Source organism: Eimeria maxima, genomic scaffold, assembly GCF_000499605.1.
Source record: "Eimeria maxima Weybridge genomic scaffold, Emw_scaff18, whole genome shotgun sequence".
Classification (NCBI taxonomy): Eukaryota; Apicomplexa; class Conoidasida; order Eucoccidiorida; family Eimeriidae; genus Eimeria; species Eimeria maxima.
This window is the reverse complement of record NW_013564710.1, coordinates 40,009-63,026: the sequence shown is the minus strand read 5'-3', so window position 1 is coordinate 63,026 and position 23,018 is coordinate 40,009. Positions and strand designations below refer to the sequence as shown.

The 23,018-nt window shown below is 48.4% G+C and overlaps 5 protein-coding genes across 5 annotated transcripts; 1 reads left to right on the top strand and 4 right to left on the bottom strand.

Moving 5' to 3' along the window:
• Positions 1-950: 950 nt before the first annotated feature.
• EMWEY_00003550 (hypothetical protein, conserved) lies at positions 951-4,544 on the bottom strand (the record flags this gene model as incomplete). Its single annotated transcript, XM_013480301.1, has 6 exons — positions 951-1,691; positions 2,332-2,733; positions 3,391-3,519; positions 3,787-3,870; positions 4,091-4,185; positions 4,493-4,544. The coding sequence occupies 6 exons, from the start codon at positions 4,542-4,544 to the stop codon at positions 951-953; spliced, it is 1,503 nt and encodes a 500-aa protein (XP_013335755.1).
• A 202-nt stretch (positions 4,545-4,746) lies between these two features.
• EMWEY_00003540 (pre-mRNA splicing factor 18, putative) lies at positions 4,747-10,766 on the bottom strand (the record flags this gene model as incomplete). The annotated part of the gene is made up of 13 exons (XM_013480300.1): positions 4,747-5,101; positions 5,218-5,312; positions 5,573-5,721; positions 7,084-7,139; positions 7,429-7,509; positions 7,715-7,819; positions 8,070-8,126; positions 8,383-8,482; positions 8,726-8,856; positions 9,048-9,174; positions 9,452-9,527; positions 10,039-10,169; positions 10,718-10,766. 13 exons carry the CDS (start codon positions 10,764-10,766, stop codon positions 4,747-4,749), a joined length of 1,512 nt encoding a protein of 503 aa, XP_013335754.1.
• A 2,063-nt stretch (positions 10,767-12,829) lies between these two features.
• EMWEY_00003530 (hypothetical protein, conserved) lies at positions 12,830-14,689 on the bottom strand (the record flags this gene model as incomplete). Its single annotated transcript, XM_013480299.1, has 1 exon — positions 12,830-14,689. One exon carries the CDS (start codon positions 14,687-14,689, stop codon positions 12,830-12,832), a length of 1,860 nt encoding a protein of 619 aa, XP_013335753.1.
• Positions 14,690-16,110: 1,421 nt separating this feature from the next.
• On the top strand, positions 16,111-17,432 carry EMWEY_00003520 (ADP-ribosylation factor-like protein 1, putative; the record flags this gene model as incomplete). Its single annotated transcript, XM_013480298.1, has 6 exons — positions 16,111-16,150; positions 16,358-16,434; positions 16,642-16,717; positions 16,836-16,983; positions 17,105-17,190; positions 17,362-17,432. The coding sequence occupies 6 exons, from the start codon at positions 16,111-16,113 to the stop codon at positions 17,430-17,432; spliced, it is 498 nt and encodes a 165-aa protein (XP_013335752.1).
• An 836-nt stretch (positions 17,433-18,268) lies between these two features.
• On the bottom strand, positions 18,269-21,504 carry EMWEY_00003510 (SPFH domain / Band 7 family domain-containing protein, putative; the record flags this gene model as incomplete). The annotated part of the gene is made up of 8 exons (XM_013480297.1): positions 18,269-18,327; positions 18,685-18,846; positions 19,113-19,305; positions 19,908-20,009; positions 20,360-20,494; positions 20,737-20,790; positions 20,974-21,109; positions 21,485-21,504. 8 exons carry the CDS (start codon positions 21,502-21,504, stop codon positions 18,269-18,271), a joined length of 861 nt encoding a protein of 286 aa, XP_013335751.1.
• Between the last annotated feature and the right edge of the window lie 1,514 nt (positions 21,505-23,018).

Genomic DNA, 23,018 nt, shown 5'->3' with positions numbered 1-23,018 from the left:
CTTTTGCCATAGTAGGCAGCAGCGGTGCGCACGTCTCTGTTTTCCTGTCCGCTTTTGGTGTTTCTTCTCTCTGTCCCCTCCTCTGTCTCTTTCTCTTCTCAGTCTGTTGCATGTTCTTATGTCTTCTTATCTCTTTAACTCTCTTTCGTTGCGCCGCGCCTTCTCTTCTTGCCAGCCGCCCTCGCCCTGCTGAGGTGTACGCGGACCAGCAAGATAATGCGGTGCCCACCCAATAGGGTTTAGGGTTTAGGGTTTAGTGTGTACGGTCTGTGGGCCATTATCTGTTTCTATGGCCAGCAAACTCCAAGGGTGCCGCCTGCTACCCCTTAACTCTTTTAAGCCGAGGAAAACAACGTGAAACTCAGCAGCAACAGCAGCAGCAAGAGCAACAGCAGCAGCGGTAGTGCCACTAGGAGTTACTGCCGTTGCCCGAAAGCACTTGTGGCGATAATTAAGTGTGGGAAGAGCAACAAATAGACAAGTGCCGCAGATAGTAAAATAGAAATGATGTTAGTTTAAGTGCTGGTAGACGGAGGCCAGGTTATTCGCCGCTCTCTTTATCTCTCGCCGCTCTATCTCTACGAGGAGGATGTGATTACTGTTGTGCCCTCTGCATGCACTCTATTATTTGTAATGTAAATATATAATGTGCGTGCGCATGCATGCAAGCCTTCCGTATATTGTGTTGAATCTGTATTCCGCCCTAGGGAATATATTAATTAAATGTTAAATTATAGAGGCGGCACAAGCTGTGGTGAGCGTCAGAGGTCCTGTGGTGTTAATTGTTTCCTTCGTGCGTATTTTTTGGGTTTGTAATATAGCAAAGACGAGAAGAGGCGAAAGAGGGAAAATGACATAAAAAGAAGTAAATCTAAAAAGAGGCAACTGCCAACAGACACGTTGTTGTGCTGCTTCCGTTGCTGCTGCAGCTGTCTTGCTGCTACTGGCCCTTAGGGGCTATTAAGAGCAGCCTCCTTTAGTTTTTGTTTCAGCCGCTGCTGCTGCTGCTGCAGCTGCCTCTCCTGTGGAGACGCTCCATAAATGCCATCAGCTTTTGAGGGTGATGACGCAAAGGCAGAAGGAGGAAGGAAGGGTTGTCCTGCCGCGTTGCTGCCGCCGCTGTTGCTGCGGCCAGCAGCAGCAAATTGTGCTTTGGGGTTCTTAGTATATTGCATAGGAGCTGCTGCTGCTGTGTACGGGAGATAATTGGGGTCGGATGAGCCCTTGCCCTTCACTGGGGCGCAGTATTGCGGTGTATAGACACTTATAGGCGAAGGACCGAAAGAACCCATGGGTGGCCCAAATTGTTGCTGCTTCAGCAGCAACTGTTGCTGCTGCTGTTGCTGCAGCAGCAGTTGCTGTTGCTGCTGTTGCTGCAGCGGGGTTAAAGGTGAAGAAGATGGCATGGAAGGGTAGGCTGGCAGCAAATGAGCATCTGCGTAAGGAGCGCTTGGGGTGTATGCGCCGTAAACGGGCTTTGTTGAGACTGCTGCGGGCTGAGAGTAACAGTGAAGAGGATACGTTTGCTGCTGTAGGACCTGCTGCTGCTGGGGCTGCTGCTGCTGCTGCTGCTGCTGTGGCGGTGTTGATCTGAAGCTGTCTTGCGCATGCAGCAGCGGCTGCGATGCTGCAGCGGAAGGACGGGAAGACGCTGCAAATGGAGCTAGGCCTCTCTTACGAGGAGACAACAACTGAGCAGATACGCAAATAAGGGCACAAGGCAGCACCAATAGAAACAGATAGACAGAGAAGGGGACTGACAGAGACAGAGACAGACACACAGAGAGAAATAAACGGAGAGAGAGGCACAGACAGCCAGCCAGACAAGCAGATAAACCATACACAGAGAAAGACAGGAAGAGAAGGACAGAGACAGGCAGAGACATCGAAGGACGGGCAGAGATAGACACACAGACACAGAAACAGAAAGAGACAGGCAGACAGACAGCCACACAGACACAGCCACAAACGCACGCACACGTACACATACACATACAGATAGACATACACATACAAACAAGCAAACAAACAAACAAACACACACACACACACACACACACACACAGAGAGAGAGAGAGAGAGAGACAGACAGACAGACAGACAGACAGACAGACAAACAAACATGCAGACAGACAAACAGACAGACGGACAGAAAGAAAGAGAAGGAGCAGCAAAGGTCTACAGAGACAGAGACTCTGTAGAGTCGACAAGTAGTCTGCAAGACAGGTTAGTGTCTGCATGCATTTAAACGTATGCATGCAAACGCAGCCTAAAATAATGTGGCTGTTTGAATGCAGTCTATTTTTACGGCAAGCAGCAGCATACACGAACCTTGCATGCAGCAGCAGCAGCGTCGATAGTAATAGACGGCAGCTGAATGTTCTTGAGATGGTCGAAGCTAGGGGGCATCTCTGCTGCAACAGCAAGAGGCCCGCTGCTGCAGAGCCTTGCTGCTCTGTCTCCTACACCAAAGAATTGCTTGCTACCTTGGCGCGTCGGAGAGAGCAGGGAGAGACAAGGAGACAGTGGAGAGTCTTCTCCCCATAGACGGGCCCAGCAGTCGTCCGCTGCCTCCCTCGCAGCAGCGGCAGCGGCGGCAGCAGCAGCAGCAGCAGAAGCAGACCACTCTCCTTGTACAGGCTGCTGATAGAAAGAGGGGACAAAAGAGGGATTCACATACTCCGCCCGTCTTACAATTGGTGGTGGCTTTGGCACGCGGCAAGAAGCAACCAGCTGCACACACAAAACACATATCAATATCCATGCATGTAAGCATGTATGCACGCATTACCAGGTAACTGCAGCCCCAAAAACTGCAGCCCCAAAAAATTCTAGTCCCCACACGGCATATATAACCTACATATAGATTACATATATTGTATATATAGTATATGTAGTATATATATTGTATATATGTGAAGTGTATATAATACACGCCGCCGTTTTCTGTATGAGCAGAACAGGGCTATTAGCTATACACACAAATAAACAATAACTCCGTGTATTGTATACATCGTATATCAAGCACTATATATATAGGTTGTTTATATGGGCACACATTAAGACATGCATAAATACATATAGATACAAACACACGAACACGCATATAAGCAAAGGCAGGCAGTAAGTATATGCACTCTATATTATTGTATTTGTTGTGCGAATCGTCTTATAGTTCAACTTATGTGTAAATGCAATATGCATGCACAAACATACACTGTATAAGAACAAGGGGTAAAAAGCAAACTAAAGCCTCATGCACACACTGCAAGCACTGCATGGTGGACCCACCCGAGCGTGCGTGTTGTGTCTTGGAATGCCGGCTACAGTCCCGCATGCGTTTGGCTGCATGCATGCAGAGGGGAAAGGAGGCAAACTCCCACAAAGCACCGGAGGTGCCACGGGCCTCTCTTCTAAAGCTCCAATATCGCCTAACTCCTGCAATGTCTCTGTTAGTTTCCTCAATGCAAAACCCGCAAAATTGGGTCTAATGCGAATGTCAACATCTTTTAGCTGAAGCTGAATGCCCAATCAGTCAACACATGAATACACACAGCTGCAGAACATGCATGCATGCATAAAGGCAGGCAGGCATGAGGTAAGTAGTATGTAGTGCATGCATGCATGCATGCTTACGTGCAAGGAAGCATGCTTTTTACACGCATGAACGCAGACATATTTATTGCATGTATGCATCCAGCTATCCATCAACACTAGACAAACAAACCTAAGGAGGTACTAGGCCCTAGACCCTTAACCCAAAAGCCTAAACTCTAGACAGCTTACAGTAACAATGCCTGGCAGAGGGGTGTAGAGGAGATTTAGCTGTCCGATTCTTCCAAACTCCACGCGAGCCTCCGCGTTTGAAGCCTGGGCACAACTCCACACAAACCCCAAGCCCTGAACCCTATGCCCTGCGGCCTAAACCCGACCTCTACTTCTGAGCCCATCCCATAGTTTTCATGTTATTCGATCCTTGCACTAGGCAGCCATGCACCAAGTATCTACCTGGTGTCGAGCTAGCTGGCTACCTATGTAGCGCGCTAGCTACCTATCTAGCTACCTAGCTAACTATCTGTTAGAGGCCTACCTTGAGTAGCTGGTTAATTGACTTCGCGTTAAATCGCACATCTTTCATCTCTAATCCGCGGTCGTAGCCAATGGACAGCAAGTCCTCGCGCTGTACTGAGCAATGGAGAAACACGACAGAACGAAGAGACAAGCAAATGACATAAAAGAAAAAACGGACAAAAGGGGACATAAATGAGCAAAGGGAGGCAAAAGCAAAGAAACGGAACCAACAGCAGACAGCACTACTACAGGAAAGAGAATAAAAGCGCAATGCTAAGAGCTCGACGGTTTAGGGTTTAGGGGTTTAATTTATATCTCTTCCTGGGTTGAGCTTCAGCAGTTAAATTCCAAGCCATAAACCCTTAACCAACCGCACACCCTAAACCCTAAACCCTAAACCATAATGTGGCTGTATTCTTACCGTCAACATATTTGCAGAGGTGGTTTAAGATATATTGTTTGAGATGATCCATCTTCTAAACGGGAGACGGAAAGAGACAGGGGGAGACAAAATGAACCAGAAGGAGACAGGCAGCTACTGCTGTCTAAACCCGTTTTTAAACACCCCAGAGAAAAGCCTCAAAGAGGATTTGTCTCCGCAGGTAGAGCTTCTATTTATGCCGATGCTTGTGCTGCTACTTATGCTGCTGTTTACGCTACTACTTATGCTGCTGCTTATGCTGCTACAGCTCGTGGAACTGCTGCAGCTGCTGCTTCTGATGTTGCTGCTGATGCTGCTGATTCTGGTAGCGCCACTGTTGCTTCTGTTGATGCTTCTACTTCTACTGCTACTGGCAGCGAGAATGCTTTTGTTGTTGTTACTGCTGGTACTGCTGCCGCTGATGCGGCTGCTGGTGGTGGCGCTGCCGCTGGTGCTACTGGTCTGCCGAAGACGCAGCAGCTGGCGCTGCTGCTGTGCAGCAGCAGTTGCAGCTGCTGTCCCTGCTTGTGCTGCAGTGTTGTGTATTGCTCCTGCTGCAGTGTGTCTTCCCCGAGATAATTGTTTCGCGTGCGGGAGCCACAGGGGCCCCTGCAGCAAGGCAAGGAGCCCGGCAGCAGCAGCAAAAGCAAGGACAGCAACAGCAGCAAATGGGGCACGACGAGCAGCAGCAGTGGCCCGTGAGTGCCTGGAGACACAACGAAGACCACTGGTTTGCTGCTGCAGCAAGGAAACAGCAAAGGGCTAGCCGCGCAGCGGGAGGGCCCCAGTGGGGACACTGCAGCAGCAAAGAGAGGAGGCTCTAAGCAAATACACACAGAAGCAAAGAAGTGCCCCAGACTTGCTGCTGTTGCTGCAGCAACAGCAGCAAGTCGCAAGAAGGACCCAGTCAAGGACTGTAAACCGCAGCCGCAGCCGAAGGATCAGCAGCAGCAGCAGCAGCAGCAATTGTAACGCTGCACAGCTTCGTATGAGATCTGTAATTAAGGATATTGCAAATGAGACAATTGCTGCTTTGGGCTTCAATTCATCTCATTGGGAGGACATCAAAGATGTATTTACCCCAGCAGCCTCTGCAGCAGCAGCTGCCGTTGCTGCTGTCAACAGCAACAGCAGCTGCTGCTGCTGCTGTTGCTGCTGCAGTCTCGTGGCTTGCTCGAGGCAGAGCCCTGTGAAGCTGTTGGGTTGGCAGTCTGTCTGTTCTTCCTTCACTAAAGAAAATAAAATAAATAATAAATAATATGAATAAAATAAAAAACACATTCTCTACATTACGTCACCTCTGTTGCTGCTATTGCCGTTGTTGTTGCTCCCCCTGCTGCTGCACTGCCCAAGGTTTCAAGGAGACCATCGGAGATACACAGCAGCATAACGGCAAAAACGACAAAAATGTATTTATATTGGATTACTGGATCTATTAAAAGAATAGGCTCTTATGCCAAATTAAAACTTTTGGGCCCGAATACACTACTGCCTCAACAAGAAGGCGAGCTTAGAAGGCGAGCCTATACACCCCAAGCCCAGAGAGCAACCACTGCTGCCGACCCCGCTTGTGTGCATACAACAGGAAAGAAGTAATAATGGCGAGGCAAAAAGATGCAGAAACTGTAGTAGCATTTAAATTGTGCTTTGAGTTATTCTATAGAAATGCCTGGGAGGAGACAGGCAGACACCGAGAAAGGGAGAAAAAGAGAGAATGAAAAGGACACAAACAGGATAAGGGCAAAGAAGAATAGGAAAAGCAGACAGTTTAAAAGGACATACACAGGTTTAGAGAGACAGTGATATATTTAAAGAGGCAGGGACAGATTTAATGATGCAAACAAGGAGGGAGAGGAGGCGAGACAGATACATCTCCACAGAGACCGATAGTCCGAGTTACAGAAACGGATATATACATCGCTCTTTCCTTTTGCCTGTCTATCTACTTCATTCCACTTGTCTCTATTTGTCTCTTTGTCCCTATTTTCCCGTTTTTCTCTCCATTTGTGTGTATCACTTTTTCTAAATAAATCTCCGTCCTCTTCCTTATCTGTCTATTACAATCAAATATATACAGTACTTATGCAAAATATGCATATAGTGTAAATATACATCCACACAGTGTGCGGAGTAAACAATGCAAAACTTGCTGAATATTCCCTTCGTTTCCGCAAAAAACAAAAAGTAAGACTGCGACAGTTGCAGCGGCACTAGCTGCAGCAGAAATACATGCATGAGCACTAGGTGCAGCAGGGGCACTAGCTGCAACAGCTCTAGCTGCTGCAGCAGTACAAACAAGCAGCAGCCCTAGCTGCAGGAGCAGCCCTAGCTGAAGAAACCCTAGCTGCAACAAACCTAGCTGCAGCAGCCCTAGCTGCCGCAGCAGGTGGAAGTGAGTTCCCTGGCAAGCAGGAGTTAGACGTGGTGTATAGAAAGAAGGATGGTTTGTGAGGGGCTTGCAGGGAACTTTCTTTGTGCGAAAGACATAAGACGTTTAAACATTTGGATATATTTTCTCGTTGTCTCATCATTTAGAATATGCGCAACTTGAGAGGTATTTAATTTCGATCTTCCCGCACGCTCGTGGATACCAACCATAGTAACCCCCATAGGCCAAGCAGCATTACCAATAGCAAGCAACATGAATCTGTACATAGAAGAGCAGCGTATACACCAGAAACCGCCTAAGTTGTGTTTACTTCTACTTGTTTGAAGCAAAAAGGCATTGCACAAACGGCTGAACAGGAAAAGATAGGGGGGCAGAAAAGGAAATAGAACTGTCTGTAGAGGAAACTAAACCCTAGAGACAGCTAAGGCCTATTTTAACGCCCGTACACGCAGAGCGACGCATGAGAAGGACACAGTTGTAATCCAAACAACTTGCCAGATATAACAGCAGGCACAGCAGCAGCAAGGTGCATGTTTGTGCTGCTTACGCTCCGTGGGCATCTCTATATTTCCTCTCTTCACAAAGGCTGACGATGTCGAAAAGCTTCTCCAAAATGTCTGCCTCAAGGCTGAAGAAAATAAAAATACGCACACAAGCACAAACACAAAACAGCTAACTCCGCAGAAGGAGACAGGAGACTGCGCTGCCGCTGAGACAGAGGAGGAGACAGAAAAGGAGACAGAAAATGAGACAGGAGGAGACAGACAAGGAGACAGGAGGGGACGCAAAAGGAGACGGAACGGGAGACACAAAGGGAGACCGGCAATGCGTACTCCCTGTGTTTTAATTTCTTAAAGAGTGGTTTTAAATCTTTCTTCGTCTGACGATGCAAAGCCGTCGCCTGCATTCCCTCAGCCGTTGCCTTCTCGTCCTCTGACCTGTACAGACATCCCAACTTGCAGCTTTTCTAGCAAGTAAGTCGGCTTGCAGTTTCGCACATACCGTACACTATATACATGCATAATTTTTTATTCCTGTGGAGGTATAAACATGCATGCATTTATATAAATATGAAGAACCCAACATCAATTGAACGCATCTATAAATGCATCAAGGGACTGCGAGGAGACCCTGCTGCTGCTGTTGTTGTTGCTGCTGTTGCTGCTGCTGGACTAGCAGCATGCGCACCGGCTCTTGAGTTCCTCTTCCCACAAAGACAACATCTTGCGCGCCCAGCCAATGACGCTGCAGACAGATACAAAAGGAGACGAGACAAACGACTGTCTTTAAAGTAAAGACTGATATACACTTAAATTCGAGGGAGACAAAAGGGGGACAAGTGCGCCAAAACAACAAAGGCAGCAGCAACGACAGGAACAGCAGCAGTGACAGGAGCAGCAACAGGAAAAGCAGCGGCAACAACAGCAACAGCAGCAGCAGAAGCGGAGGGTGCAGGAGCCGCCAGTAGTAGCAGCCGCAAAATAAGTAGTTCGTGACATACGCTGCCTCTTTGGTTTGTTCTGTTGTCTCCTTGCTTTTGGTGTTTTGGGTGGCTGCTGCTGCATCACTCTTCTCCGCTTCCCCTTTTTCTGACGAAGGAACTGCACAAAAAGAGGATAAATATAACCAAAGCACTAAGTACACAAACAACATTGAAGGGCCTCAGGTGTCTGTCCACCAGGAGCCACAGATCATTCAATGACTTCCTCAACCTCTAATGTGTTGCCTGCATGCTGAAGGAGTCTAGGGTTTAGGGTTTGGAGTTTAGGGTTAAGATATTCGAATTTAGGGTACAGAGTGTAAGGTTTACAGTGTACGGTTTAGAGTTTAGGGTTTGAACGTACCTGGCTTGGATTCTTCCTCAAATTCTTCTTCTTCTTCTCCCTCTCTCTGCATGGCATGGAAGACATTCTTTTGTCCTTCTGTCATCTCATCGTCTATCACTTGGACTTCCAACTTGCAAAGACGACAATATCTGCGCATGCAGCCCCAAGCAAATAACGTATAATGTGGCAATGGGGTATATGCCAACGAGCGTATTTGCATATCTATATCTACACAAGTACATATATGCGTATTATAAATAATAAGTAATAAATAAATAAATTAATGCGTTGAGGGCAAGGTAAGGCATGTAGGGAGACGGGGAGTGGCAGTAGGAATGACCTCTTCCAAGGTGTCTCTGCAAAGAGAGTAATTGGCTGTTTTAGTTTTCTAAGACGTCTAAATATCTCTTGAAGCTCAACAGGAGGCTCGCGCTCTTCGTCTGTGCCTTCTGTGGTGTCTGCACATTCTGAATGTCAAAAGCAAAATGAATGAAGGCAAAATATTCAATATTCAAAACAGAGGAAGAAAATAGCCATAAATAACCAAACAAGAAGATGCAAGAAAGAGGCAAAAGAGAGAGACACGGAACAGGAAGCCACGCAATAAACATGGCCTTTTCAGCTGTTGTTGCAACTGCTGTTGCTGCAACTGCTGTTGCTGCAACTGCTGCTGCAGCTTCAGACGCTGCTGCTGCTTCTGCAATGGAGAGCCACATAGGCGCCGTCCTCGAATAGCAAACCTACCGGTCGTTGCAGCAGCGGCTGCTTCTGCCTCAGGATTTTTCTGGAAAGGCCGCGCCTTAATCCGGTCTTGTAATTCCTAAGGAAAGAAAGAACGGAGATACTGCAAAATGTGGCATTTAGATAGCCTTAAACAACGTAAATATTTTCAACAAACTAAAAGAGATACACACAACAAAGCTGTAGATGTGCATCTAATAGTTGTGCTTATTTTTGTCTGTGCCTCTAATAAAATATCCTCTTTAACTTGTCTTTGCATCTCTACTAGCGTATATGTCTCCTGCAACTCACTTGTATTTGCCTATCAGTCTCTCTGTCCCTATCTTTGTTTCCTAAGATTGTGTACGTCTCTGTTTCTTTCCTTGTGTGTCTGCCCGTTTGTCTGTCTGTCTGTCTGTTTGTCTGTCTGTCTGTCTAGACTCATAAACATGGAGAGAGTCTTGTTTTATGTGTCTCAGTGTTGTGTGTGTGTGTGTGTGTGTGTGTGTGTGTGTGTGTGTGTGTGTGTGTGTGTGTGTTTCGGTGTGTGTGCGTGTTTGGGTGTGTGTTTGTGTTTATTTGCCGTTGTGGTGGGTTTGCGGTGTACATACAGCAAGTTGCTCGAGCTCTGCTTTGCGTTTTCTATCCGCAAGTTCTTCTTTTTCTTTAAGTTTTTCCTCCCGTAGTTTCTGGTCTAAATCCCTCTGAAAAATATATTTTTTGTCACCCGCTTTTGGAATCGCTGCGGCGAAGCAAACACGCAAATGACTGCACTGTACAGACACCCCAGCCTCACAGTCAGCCAACACCCAGCCACCAAACAAAACAAACAACTCATTGAAAACAACAATCAATGACAGGAAGAAAACAAACGAAACACAACCGCACAAGGCACAACAACACCAAAGAACAGGCTAATGTTATACTCTACTTGTGCTTGTAGATAAAGATACATATGTGTATCTATAGTCATGCCCATGTTGACATATCTATATAAGTTTATATATAGATGTACAATTGTATATTGCATCAAACACACTTATACATATGCACATCCTACTTAACGTGCAGCAGCAAAAGCTCCTCCTTGCAAACTGCTGTCCATTGACAGAAGGCCACACACAGTTGACTGCCACCAGAGGAATTGAACTACGAGGTGGGTGGGAATATAAATTAAATGAACACATCTCTGCAATGAATAGTAATAGAATTATCTGAATAAGACTCATTGCGATAAATAAGGGAGAATATGTGCAGAAAAAATACGGAAATACGGAAGATTTGTTTTACCGTTTAACTGTTGCTTTTGCTTGGCGATGATTGCTCGAAGGGCATCCATCTTCGGATCGGGTAGATAAAATATACATAAAGAAAACAAATATCCAAAAACGAAGTAATACTTACAGAAGACGCAAACAGACACTTTACAAAAAAATGCCAAGTCAGAGTGCCTCTAAAGCAGGAAAGCCCGCCCTATCAAGGAAAGGCAGGCAAACCCCCATCTGCCCGTAAAGCGCATGATCCACCCTTTATCACAAGAAATCAGAATGAAGAGGAAAAGGAAAACAAATGAATGCAAATTTGTTCCTGTAGTATGCGGAAGGCCTGGATGTACAGGTACACCGCAGATTCCGCAAGTCCGAAAAAACCAAAAACTGCAAAAAGTAGCTCAAAAAGTAAACCAAATTGGTAAAATTTATGCAAAAACAGTAAACAACTAAACAGTTCGCAAAAAATCTCTGCAAGAATTGCCTCCCAAGGCAGCGCATGCAGCCCCAAGACTGTCTGGCTTATTACGTAGTTTACTTCCCGCAAGGGGGGGAGTGCAGAGGGATGTGCAAACTTAATGAATAGTTAACCATTTTTTATTGGATTTTACGTTTTATGTCCTTCGACCCTAATGGAACGCATTCTTGCGTTTTGTGCCTGTCTGGTTAGCACAGTTCGTGTGTGAGGCAGCTCTGCCTTAAACATGCTATTCAAACAACTAAGCAGAAAACAAAGCTCATCAAGAGGAATAACAGGCAACATATTTAACATAGCGTTGCCTTAATTGGACGTTGGCTGCGTTTTTAAGAGGCATCTACTGTTTAGGGTATAGGGTCAAAGTTAATCTGTTTCGCGGTTGAGCAGGCAGCTGTCGCTCCGTAACTCTCGTTCTTTCCTCTGGTTTCTTTCTATGTTCGCCTTTTTGCAGTATGCAATTGTGTTTGTCAGTCTTTCCGTGGATACATTTCCCGAAAATTAACTATGTAACGCTCATGCGCAATACTTAGTATCACAAAAGGGCTTTGATCGCACGTGCGTGGCACAGCGTCTACTGCCCCCCTCCTGCTGGCAGAAGTGGCATAAAAACGGGGTTAAGGTTCTCGGGTATCCACTACATAAGCCGTACAAAAGCGCAAATAGATTAAAGCTTATCTCGTGCAGCGAATTAGCTCTGGCAGTCACCAGCAGCCGTCGAGAGTCAATCCCTGTGGCATTCTCCCCAGGTGTATAGGCAACTTCCAAACAAGCGATGCGAACTGTATGCCTGTTCCTTTAGCCCCATCCGAAGGATTTGAGCAAAAACCGTGTGTCTTGTGCCTTACGTTCCCTAGGGCACGAATAAATTGTTCTCCCCCAGCTGGAAAATGCAGCGCGTCCTGCTGACGGGAAGCTGGAATGTCTGCACATATAAGTTACATAAGTTTCACAAAGGAAATTGGGTGTTGCGTGTAGCAATGTCCATCGCGACCGTACGCAGCCAATAACTGTGTAGGGCCAGTGAACAGGAATTCGCCCATGTGATTGTCTCATTTACTTTTGGGTTCACTTTGAGCTGGGTTTCGCACCAAGGCCGCTGTCACTGCTGCCACCTACTGAAGGGAAATACCTGAGTTACAGCAACAAGAGACTAGTATAAATTCCTGTCCATTTTCGCGAAGTGTGATTGTGCCTCTCACTGCAGTCCCCTCCATTATGAAATAGGTGGACTAGAGTCCTTGGAACAAATATAAATTCTAACTTCCTGGCAGCATCAAAAGAACCATTTTCTGGGTATTACAATTTGAAGAGTACAGACACTTGCCAAGCTGCGTCTTTCACTCTCTGCCAGAGCAAGACACCGCTCCAGCAGACAGTGTTGGATAAGGTACTAGGCAGCAGCAGGAACCTATGGGCGAACCAGGAAATACGGAGACGATCGATTTTATGTAACGCGTGCAGACATAAGATAGCCTTTACAAAATACATCAACGGTGGAGGCAACGGGTAAGCGCTAAAGCCCCCTTCTGTTCTCCCCCACGTAGTTGGAGGTGTCCGGCTTGCGAGTTAGCCAGTTACCAAATGGCCAGCTATCCAGGTAGCTCGCTATCCAGCTAGCGGACCGTAAGCTAGTTCACGATCCAGCTAGCGGATTGTTCAGCTAGCTCGCTTTCCAGTTTCGTCGCTAGCTCGCTTCCGAGCTAGCCGTTTTTCCTTGTTGGCGAGCCGCCTGGCCTGCCGACTGGGAAGCCTTTGTTCAGGTGCTGGGCGGCCGCGTTCTCGCCACCTTCTTCTTTTGGAGGAGGAGGCGGATCTCAGGAAAGGAGACTCCCACGAGAATGGAGCTGCAGCCCCACTCTTCTTTGTGATAATTGCCTCAGAGAGTAGCAGTGCCACATCGATGGCAGCTCCCAATGCCCGACGCACTCCACCTGCCTCTCCGCAGGTCGCCTGTTGGCATCTAAAGGATCTTTCTTCTCCTTTATTCTGGGACTCGCTCTCTTGTACCTCCTCACGGGGCAAATCCGCCGAACTTGAGGGTTCGCTACCGCTACCGCTTTTGCTACTGCTGCTGCTACTGCTGCTGCCTAAGGGAGCGTCCGTTTGTTCTTTCTTCCTACCGCCATCCCACCGCAACAGGCGATTCAGCCGGTCCTCTTCTGCCCGGATAAACCACGGCGTTGCCAGATTTTCTGCGGGAGCTCCGCAAGACTCTGCAGGCTCTGACGATGACGCCTCGGTCTGTCCTTCGGCGTCGGTGCTAGAGGCAAAAAGAAAAGAGCGAATGGAATCCAAAAGCTCCCTATTACGTGCGTTACGCTCAGCAGCCACAACTGCAGCTGCCTCCTTCGGCAGCAAAACCCCTGCAACCATCGGCTCCACTGATCGTCTAGGGTTTGCCCAGTTGACACGACGGCTCTGCTGCGCCCAGCTCACCTTCCTTCCTCGCCAGGGCTGGAGGCCGCGAGCGCTGCTCCACCAAGGAAAGGGGGAGGCGGCCAGGGCTGCTTCAGGAGGCGGCAAAGAGAATCCCTCAGAAGCAGCAGCGGCCACACGCTCTGGAGGCGCTACTGCAATCACCGCGTCCACCAACAGCTCCCGCAATTGCGCGTGCAGACGCCCCAAATCTGCTGCAGACATCGTCGAGAGGACTTTTGCAGAGGGAACCGACTTCAGCGCAGCCCTCACAGCCGTTATACAATCTTTGGATGGTTCATTTCCCGCTTCGCTCCAACTGCCCACTGTTGCCAAGGCTTGAACAGGGGCTTCGTTAGCGGTCGCCTGAGCAGGCGCTGGCTCCAAAGCCTCTTCCTTAGAGTCGGGAGCATGCCCTTCCCCTATTTTATGATCAAAGATCTCCCGTCTTTGTGTCTGGAGCACGCTTCGTACTTCCTTGGCCCGCCTCTTGCACTGTACGTGCCGCGTATACAACCACTTGTGCATCAGCTGGTCACGGTGGTTCCTTCTTGCCGCAAAAAAAACACGCTTTACGGGCAAATTCGAAAACTGCCATCCTTCATCCCTCCGGTGCCTACGAAGGCGACGACGATACAGCGCCGAAGGCCTCAGAGAAACAAACTGGGGGCCGGGGAAGCCTGGAATGAGTCGCGTTCCGCGGGGCTGATGCTGCATTGGAGATCTGATGGCGGTACTATCCAAAGGGAATGAGTGATGAATGGGATAGCCTCCTTCTAATTCAGTGTCTACGTCAGTCTCGTCGTCTTGCTGCTGATATTTACCTGCTTCCTCCGAGGTGCCCGCAGAGTCTGCGCTGATTGATGCTGCCAACAGAGGAGGCAGAGGGCGGATTCCAGGCTGCCATGAGCTCGAAAGACCGGGAGTATGTGCATGCAGGGAAAACGCTGAAACCAACGAATCTGTAAGCTTGACAGAATGAAGAAGAAGACCTGCTAAGGTTATGAATAGGGCCTTTTGCCTAGACATGCCTCCGGAACCCAAACATATCTCCTGCCGCATCTGCGGGTCGGAAGACAACCACAGGCACGCTCGACCCATGTTCGCCTAGCGGCACAACCGTACCATCATGGCCTGAACAGCCGCCTTTCCATTTTGTGGAGTAAAGGTTACTCTATCGACGGAACCGATTTTACGATTGGGCAAACCCATGCAGCTGAGACTCTAGAAGGCGAAGTTGTTAGCGACTCCGACATGTCCTGTTGGGTAATATCATGGCATCTTTTGCAATTATGGCAAAATCTTTAAGGGTCAAAGTAAAAAAAGTGACTCTCTAAAAGTTCCCTAACTGTGCGTACACCCCCCGCCAAGTAGGTGTTGAATTTGACGCATTACACGTGCCAAGCTGGTTTGCAGCTAGAACTTTCAAGAGTTTTTCATACATAATTATATTCATTTCATGCATTTCTTCATTGCTGCGCATGCACCGGTCTTTTTGCAAGGGCTGCGGCCGCGCGGTACGCAAGGCCCTCATTCAAGCTGGTTTTCGCTGCTTTCAGCTCCGAGTGGCCAACAGAAGCCAATTGCGCCATTTTTGTATAGAGCGTCGTAAAACATTTTCATTTGTACTGACATTTCTACGGATTGGAGAAATTTTGATTGGCTAGGCCTTCGGCTGGCTGTGGTCGCTGCCTTGTGGCGCCTTTGATCGCCGGCAACCAAAAGCCAACTTCTGCAGTGTTTTATTGCCTTTTTCGCTGCATATTGAAGAACTTTAACTTGTTCCAGCCTTTCGACTTCCTCTGTTGCCCCCGAAAACCGTCTCTTGATCACGGTCGCACGTGGCCGTTGTTCCATTATCGCCTACGGGAAACTCCCACTCCTTAACCCAATAATTCAAATCCAAGGATTTTTGGATTGCGTAGTTTTGGCACAAAGTGTATGTAAAGCAGCGTGCTTGCTGTTTCGAGGCCGATTGTCGCTTAATGTGCGGCATAAGCGGCATCCGTCCTATACAGCGGGCACGCATGTGCATTTCACTGTGATATGTTGGCAACCGGCGGCCCTGCAATATAAAAGAGCGACCATGCTGCTAGTAACCTAGTGTGCATGGATATCTCGCGACGAAGACTTGGCCTTACCACTCCTTTAGCGCAGTCCGTTGTGCCGGCTCTCTCCGCTGGAGCTGTTTTTCGAGCTCCCCATGGCAATCTTGCGAGTGACTCCATCGCAGTTTTCACTTGGTTTAGATTATAATTTGACGTGTTCTTTCAGTTCCAAGGTAAAACAAGCTAAAGCGGCTTGTGCCCTGCCTACCAACCCTTTGAAGTAAACTGCTCTTCGCCGAGACAACACTTACTCGCGCATTCGCGAGGTGAAAGGACGCGGCCAGCAAGCCAAAGGAAATGGGGGCTTTGAACAGCTGTTTCTCCAGCACAGTTCGACTCTGTTGCACAAAGAAGGTCCATCAGATCCGCGTCGCCGGCCCGGCCCAAGCAGGGAAAACATCCATAATCAAATGGATGAAGTACAAGAGCTTCTTCAAGCTGGCACCCACAGAGGGTACTTTGTTTCTTTTCATCCCATAGTTCACTCTTGAACAACAACTGTCTCACGGGGAGCTGCTTCGGTTTATACGTTGTTTGGATGTGACAAGTGCCAGATGTGTGTCCGCGTCAGCTGTAGCCGACTGTTGAAGGCATATATCAAACCTTTTCAGCGTCTTTTCTGCACGCAACGCATTTCTTTCCTTGTTATGATGCGGCTTAGGACTGGAAGTCGACCGGATCGACTATCCAGACACTGCACTCATTATGTGGGACACCCGGCAGCACTTTGAAGACATGGTTCGTCCTTTTAGGCTGTTCTCCCTTTGAAGCGATTAATATAACGAAACATACAGACGGAAGCGCTGACTTCCTGCATTATATGCAGTCGGCTTAAACAAATAGCTGATCAACACTGCACCGTGGAGAGATGGCGTTGTTGCGTCCGTTCGTTTGCTGAAACGGTCATGTAGTTGTTTCTGTGAACTCTTGTATTTTGAGCTTCAGGTGCGACCCCATCAACTGGATATTCGCTGCATCATTTTCGTGGTGGACAGTGCAGATCCAGGTCGTCTTCGAGTGGGTAAGTCGGTCAGTTTGCCTCTTTTACCTCAGAAACACATAGAAAAGTGTTCAGGCTGACACTAGGGTACGTGATAACCCTTTATCGCTCGCTTTTGATGATTTTTCTTGCTCTGCAGCCAACCGCTCACTCGATCGCTTGCTGCGGGATTTGCCCAACGCAAATATTCTTCTCGTCTTCGCGACAAAGCAGGACAGACCGGGGGCACTATCTGTAGCGGAAATACAGCATCAATTGAAGCTGCATCAGCTTGTTGACAAGGAGTGGTGTGTATTACTTCACCTACATTCTAAGCCCTAAACGGAAAAAGTAGACTTTTGTTTCCTTCTGCACAGGCACACTTTGCCTGATCGCTCTTTGCGCCTCCATTTCTGTACCTGTATGCAGCGGCGTCTTCGCCTGCAGTGCCAAGACGGGCGAAGGCATAGAGGAAGGCATTTCGTGGCTCATCAGGCAACTGAAGCAACAAGACGGTGCATCTTGTGCATGCGATGCCGATCAGTCTATCCCGTGCTTCTTGCAGCAGCTGTCGGTTTGAGCTGAACCCTCCCAGCATTCTTTAGGGGGAATCGAGAAAGCAGGTAGCAGAAGAAGCACAACAATAGGATCAAACACGGAGCCATTTTCTTCATTGCTTTGCCCAGGAAACATCCTGCCCGCCGTCCGGAGCTGTCCTCCATTTAGGCAATGCGGCGAAGGTCTCTCGTGTCGTTAGGTTTCTCTCTTTAATGCCAGTGTGCGCACTGCAGTTAGCGAGTTTTGTCCAATGTTCATTTGGGGTCTAAGAACCCGTCTAGGCGACCATTTGCAAGAGCAGCAACAGCTGCAGCTGCAACAGCTAGCGCAAATGACTGCTGCAGCAAGACTGCCTAGTCGTGCAGATGATTCAGAGGCAGCGACGGGGAAGCTGCTAGGTAGTTGCGTTCAGCCTCTGCACGGTCCTGTCCCGTGGCGGTGCCGCAGTTGAATGCATGCCGTCAACGTGCATGAGCATGCATCCGTATGCACCTGCTCCGGCTTGTGTTTGGAGGGCGTCCCCTGCGTGCTCCAGTCTTGCAGCGGGGACGCTGTTCTTTACAATTTATCGCTAAAGGTCATTTTTTTCGTCCTTTGGCTTTTCTTCATCGTTGAACTTTTGGCGCTCAGCCCGCAGCCCTTTGCTGCTCACTTTGCAACTGCCCAAGCGGTAAAACATTTGAGACCAGGGAAAAGTGTAAAAAGGATGAGGGATATATCACCTCAAATTGTAAACACTATCAATATTTATAAAGTTACCAATGCTAGTAGACAAATAACAGTATGAAGGCTGAGCAGCCAGCAGAGGGGGATGGCACTGCGCATGCTGTTGCATACACCTCAGCTAATCAATAACTGCCGGGGTCCAAAAAGGCCGAAAAAGGGGAAAATGGCAGTACAGCGGAGGCTGCGAAAAAACAGGAGGCTGTCGCCCTGGTGCGGCATGGGCAAAGCATGCATGTGTGCAGCCACGGTTGCGTTTCTTGCTGTGTTTAAAGACACGCAAATTTCTGTCGCAGTTCAAAGGCTCCCCAATCAGTTGCTGGCCGCCGGGGGGTTCGGGCTCGGCGGCGAAGTTGGAGGCGCCTCTGCCACTGTCCAGGCAACAAACACACAACGCCAAAAACGCAGACTCCTTGAGGCCTAAATCGTATGTGTGAAGTACGGATAGGTTGCTAAAGCACATACACATATATATACACATAATGCATGCTACAAATATAATACATACGCAGGCAAAGTGCGCGAACCACAGACAACCGTGCAACTCCTGCACTGCAAATGATTACCGCATAAAGGTCTGGGTGCCCTCTCGCACTGCGTGGAAATGAATATGATCAAAACTTCAGTTAGACAGAAGGACTATTGTGTGTGTCCTCGGTAGATGTGCATTGCGACGGCAGCTATTTAGGAGCATCCTTAGAGAGGAACAGAGAAGGCGAAAACCTCACAGCTTCTGTCAACGGCCCTGAAGACCCCCAAAGCCTGGCCGAGCAGTCGCGAAGGGTTGGCGGCGTCTGCGGGAACAATGAGCGTATTGCTGCCTTCCGCCAGTCTGCCGAAGGCAGCTACATAGTTCTCAGCGAGCTGCAAACTCAGTGCTTGCATGCCTCCTGTAAGCAGGTAGTATGGACAGACGAACACAGCATGCACGTCAATGCAGTGACCATGAATTACACACCAAAGCGGTTCACGGTTGCTACTGTCACGTGAAATTAATGGCAAGCAGGGTGGATGTGGCTCTGCCCTGCATTTCTTCCGAGCACGAAAGCAACTTTTCGCAAAAGAAGCCATACTTGAATACGCTAAGAAGGAAGCAACGAGCAGCCGAAGGAAGCAACAAACAAGGAATGCTAGTCAAGCACAGCTGCATGCGCACCTGGAATGCTAGTTGTGTCGGCTATCTTTCGTACACTCTCCGCTGCTGCCGCTGCCCGTTGTCTAACGGCCTCTGCCTGTCCCTCAGCATTCAAAATTGTGGCTTCCTTCTGCCCCAAAGCTATGTTCACAAGCCGTGCCCTCTCGCCTTCGCTTCGCAGCACTTCAGCCCTTTTTAGTCGCTCCGCCTCGGCCTATTTCACAGAACACAGGAGCAGCAGCAGCAGCAGCAGTAGCAGTAGAGGCACTAGCTACGCGGGGGGCATGCAAGAAACGAACCCACGCATCCAAGACAAACGAAACAACCTTCGCGTAGCCAGCAAAAGAGTACTTCACAAACAGCGAATAGTACGACTCCTGTCACGATAGAGGAAGAAGCTCCTCTAAATATCAGAAGAACTGGTAGCAAAAACTGCTATCGTGCGCTTCCAGATATCGATGGGAATCCCCTTTGAGCTTTCTCTCTCAAGCGCGTTTTGTCTGTGTGCGCTGAAACAGGCACTGGAGAAAAAACGACCGGCAAGCGTGGTCTCTATTTCACTGTCTGTAGCAAGCTCTAGATATAGATAAGCGATCTACATCAGCGTTGGACTGCTGCAGCTGGGCACTGAAGATACCGGAGGAGGCGAATAAAAAACAGACAAGAACGTGACAGAAAAATCCATAAAACCGCAATGGAAAGGTCTGCAAAGACATTTACAAGGGAGATACCGCTCCCCGGAAACAAAAGAAGAAGGACGAAAGAAACGGAAACAAATGCAACGCCGACAGAAGAAAGCAGGGAGGAAATCCCTACCTGTCGCTCCATCGCACTTCTAATGTTCGCTGGCAAGAGGATGTCACGAATTTCATAACGGAGGCATGTCAACCCCCACGGCCCCGCTGCGGTATTTATTGCCTGAACAGAAGACAAAACAGAACACACGACGAGACATCGATATCCACTGTTTTGCTTGCGTCATTCTCAAAACATATTGGTGTAACAACACTCGGGGGGATACTGAAGCACTTGTTCCGCATTCAATAGGAGATAAGGCATAGACTCGCTGACACACACAGACACAGATCAACACCAATATCCAAGCACATGTAAACCTGTATGCATGCGGAGCATTGGCTACTTTGGGTGCAAATACACTGACCACACAAACACAGAAAGGATGTGGAGTCGAAAGCAGCCGACGGGCAAAGCGGAAGCTTTTGTCTTATAAACTCAGCACAAGTGAATAGCAGATTTCGGTTTCTCACTTCTACAATTGTCTTGTTAAGAGCATTTCTCTCGAGGAATGTGTTATCCAGAGTCAGCTTCCCCAGTTCAGATCGCATAGTTGTTTGGGCCAGCTGGGTGACGGCGAAAATGGGGTTTTCAACTCCGTAAGACGCCTAAAAGACATGGAAAAGATCGAAATGTGGGAACACAAGCTTCACGAAAGGACTATCAGCGGTGCATAGAACAGTAGACAGTTGTATTTGTCGAGTGAAGGAGGTCTTTTTCTGCTCCGTGGGCATGTCTGCAAACTGGGGTTTTGTGTCGGTGTGCCTGGTACATCTGCCTTCCTGTGGGTGTAGGTCGTTAGCAGGTAAATTAGATGACGCCAACCAGGAGGGCAAATAAGTCAACCCACTTTGTAGGCATCTTTTATTTGCACGTACAGGACTCCGTCAATCTGTAAAGTGACCTGGACGTACACTCGAGCAGACAGCGAATTCAAAATTAATGGCTCTCCTTTGCCAGCAACCAAGGAAGCAAACATCTCCAAGCATACGTTTGTCAATGAACATGAAAAAGGCTGCGGCGGAAGCACCGCAAGAAAAAACTCTGTTGGTGTTTATGGTTGCGGTGCACTTTTGTAGGAGCCCACATTGTCGCGCGTAATGGCTGTTTGGTTGGGAATTGTAAGAGCCTCCTCCTTCAGCGAATGTATGTACGCCAGTCTGTCTACCAAAGGGATCAAAAAGTGCAGACCTGGGGTAAGCACGCGATGGAAACGGCCAAACCTGGAGCAAATTTCATCAACATAAACAGCACACACAGTGTTGGACGGAAAACTGTATAACGTCAAATGCTCTTTCGATAGCCAACAATACTACATTACTGTGGGAGAAATATTTCGCTTCGGATGAGGCAATTGTTTCTCTGACCCTCGTGCTCTTCCTACCCATGTCGTGCTACTGTCGTTCACATACATGGAGAGAGTGACTCCCTATTTGCCCCCAATATGTTTCCTTCGAAAAGCAACTGAACTGTCTATGAGAAATAGTGAGTGTGAGCAAGGCATAGCAGGACTGTGTTTGGTCGCATAGGCGAAGACGGCTACTCATATGTCGCAGCTTTAGCTGGCACAACGCCCAAAACCCCGATAAGTTTCTCACCTCTCCACCACATAAGCCATCTGATGAGGCACTGAAATAAATCCGAAATGATTCCGAGCAAAAAATGAATCTGGCACTCTCCTGCTGGTGCTCGAGCTGAAGCTGCGTGACCTTGTATTCAATGGCGTGTGTAACTTCCTGAGGAGTGATGCAGAATTCCCATGTAGTCCGTCATTCAGTTTTATCGTGTTTGCCATCGCCATGTTATTTTGGCGAGAATGCCCTTGGTCTGGGGAGGCGGAAGACACAAAGCCTGCCTTCCCATGTGTATGAACATTGCGGTGCCCATTTGAACCTGAAGTGGCCAGCAGAAGGTTTCTGCTGACGTGCAGCCGGTGAATAGTCTCAGAGAGCCACCTCCTTTCTAAAGAGGATGCAGAAAAACCCAGAGGAGATGCTGTAGTGGAAAGGGCTGCTCCTTTGAAGCCCCCCAAGCGAATCATTGCCCACCGCCGCTGTGGATTTCGTGGTGCTGCCCCTAAACACCAGCTACAGCCTTGTTGCTGCCTTTATCAAGCGCTTAAAGACTGCAAATGCTAGACACAGAAGACAGAGAGAGTTTACACTCTTCACATGACACCAGAGCAGGCGCAGCTCAAGGGGGGGCCCCGCATCGACAGAAGCCCGCGAGTGTACTTCGACTACGGAGATAAACAGTAGACGGATCTGCTTTGTTCGTGTTCTTAATAAATGTAATGGTGTCCTGAGCTGCGAGGTTTCCCCTAAGTCATTCACATTCGCGTTAGCTTTGTGGGGGGCCCTCGGGCGGTAAGCAGCATACGCTCGTTTCGGGCGACCCATTCCAATGCACCATGGTTTGCTATAAAATGACACTTTGAGGGGAATGCCGTTTGTTTCACCTTAGAAGACATAGATGCATTCAGGGGAAGATAATGGAATGGTACTGTGCGTAACTTATTTGTGGGACCCGCCATCAGCGAAATACACAGGTCCCGACGAAGATAGACATTACACAACTAATAATTGCCTGCGGGATGAAGTACTTGCAAAATTTGTATTGTTACCAAATGAAGCGGAGTCCATATTGTCGCCTGCGCCCCTAGCTAGGAGAACACCGCTAACTCTAGCGTGCTCTCCTACCTGAGGAAAGGACGACAGTCTTCCCTGATTGTATTCAGCCACAAATTGCAATTGCTTCTGCTCTGCGATCAAATACGGCGGCTGTCCAACTGGCATCCACCTCTGCCTTTGAACTAGCCATTTTAAGCTCGTCTGTGCCTCCTGATATGTGGTTGATGCTTTGTCTGATGCTGATGCGCCTACCGTTGTCTCTTAGAAGTTGCTACAGTCTTCCTACTTGATGCTGTGAACAAGGCAACGGTTCAACAATTTACCGCAGTGTTGATGTGTGCAGAAACAGAATGGGTTGGGTGCAGGTGTTACTGCCGTGCTGCGCGGGTAACAGCGATGTTCAGTGAGTAAGTAACGGCCTCTTCTTGCTGCTCCAGATTGCGGTGCTTCTGTCGAGTCATCGGTTACCTCCTCAGCATTCCAGAATTCTGGCTCTGCTGCT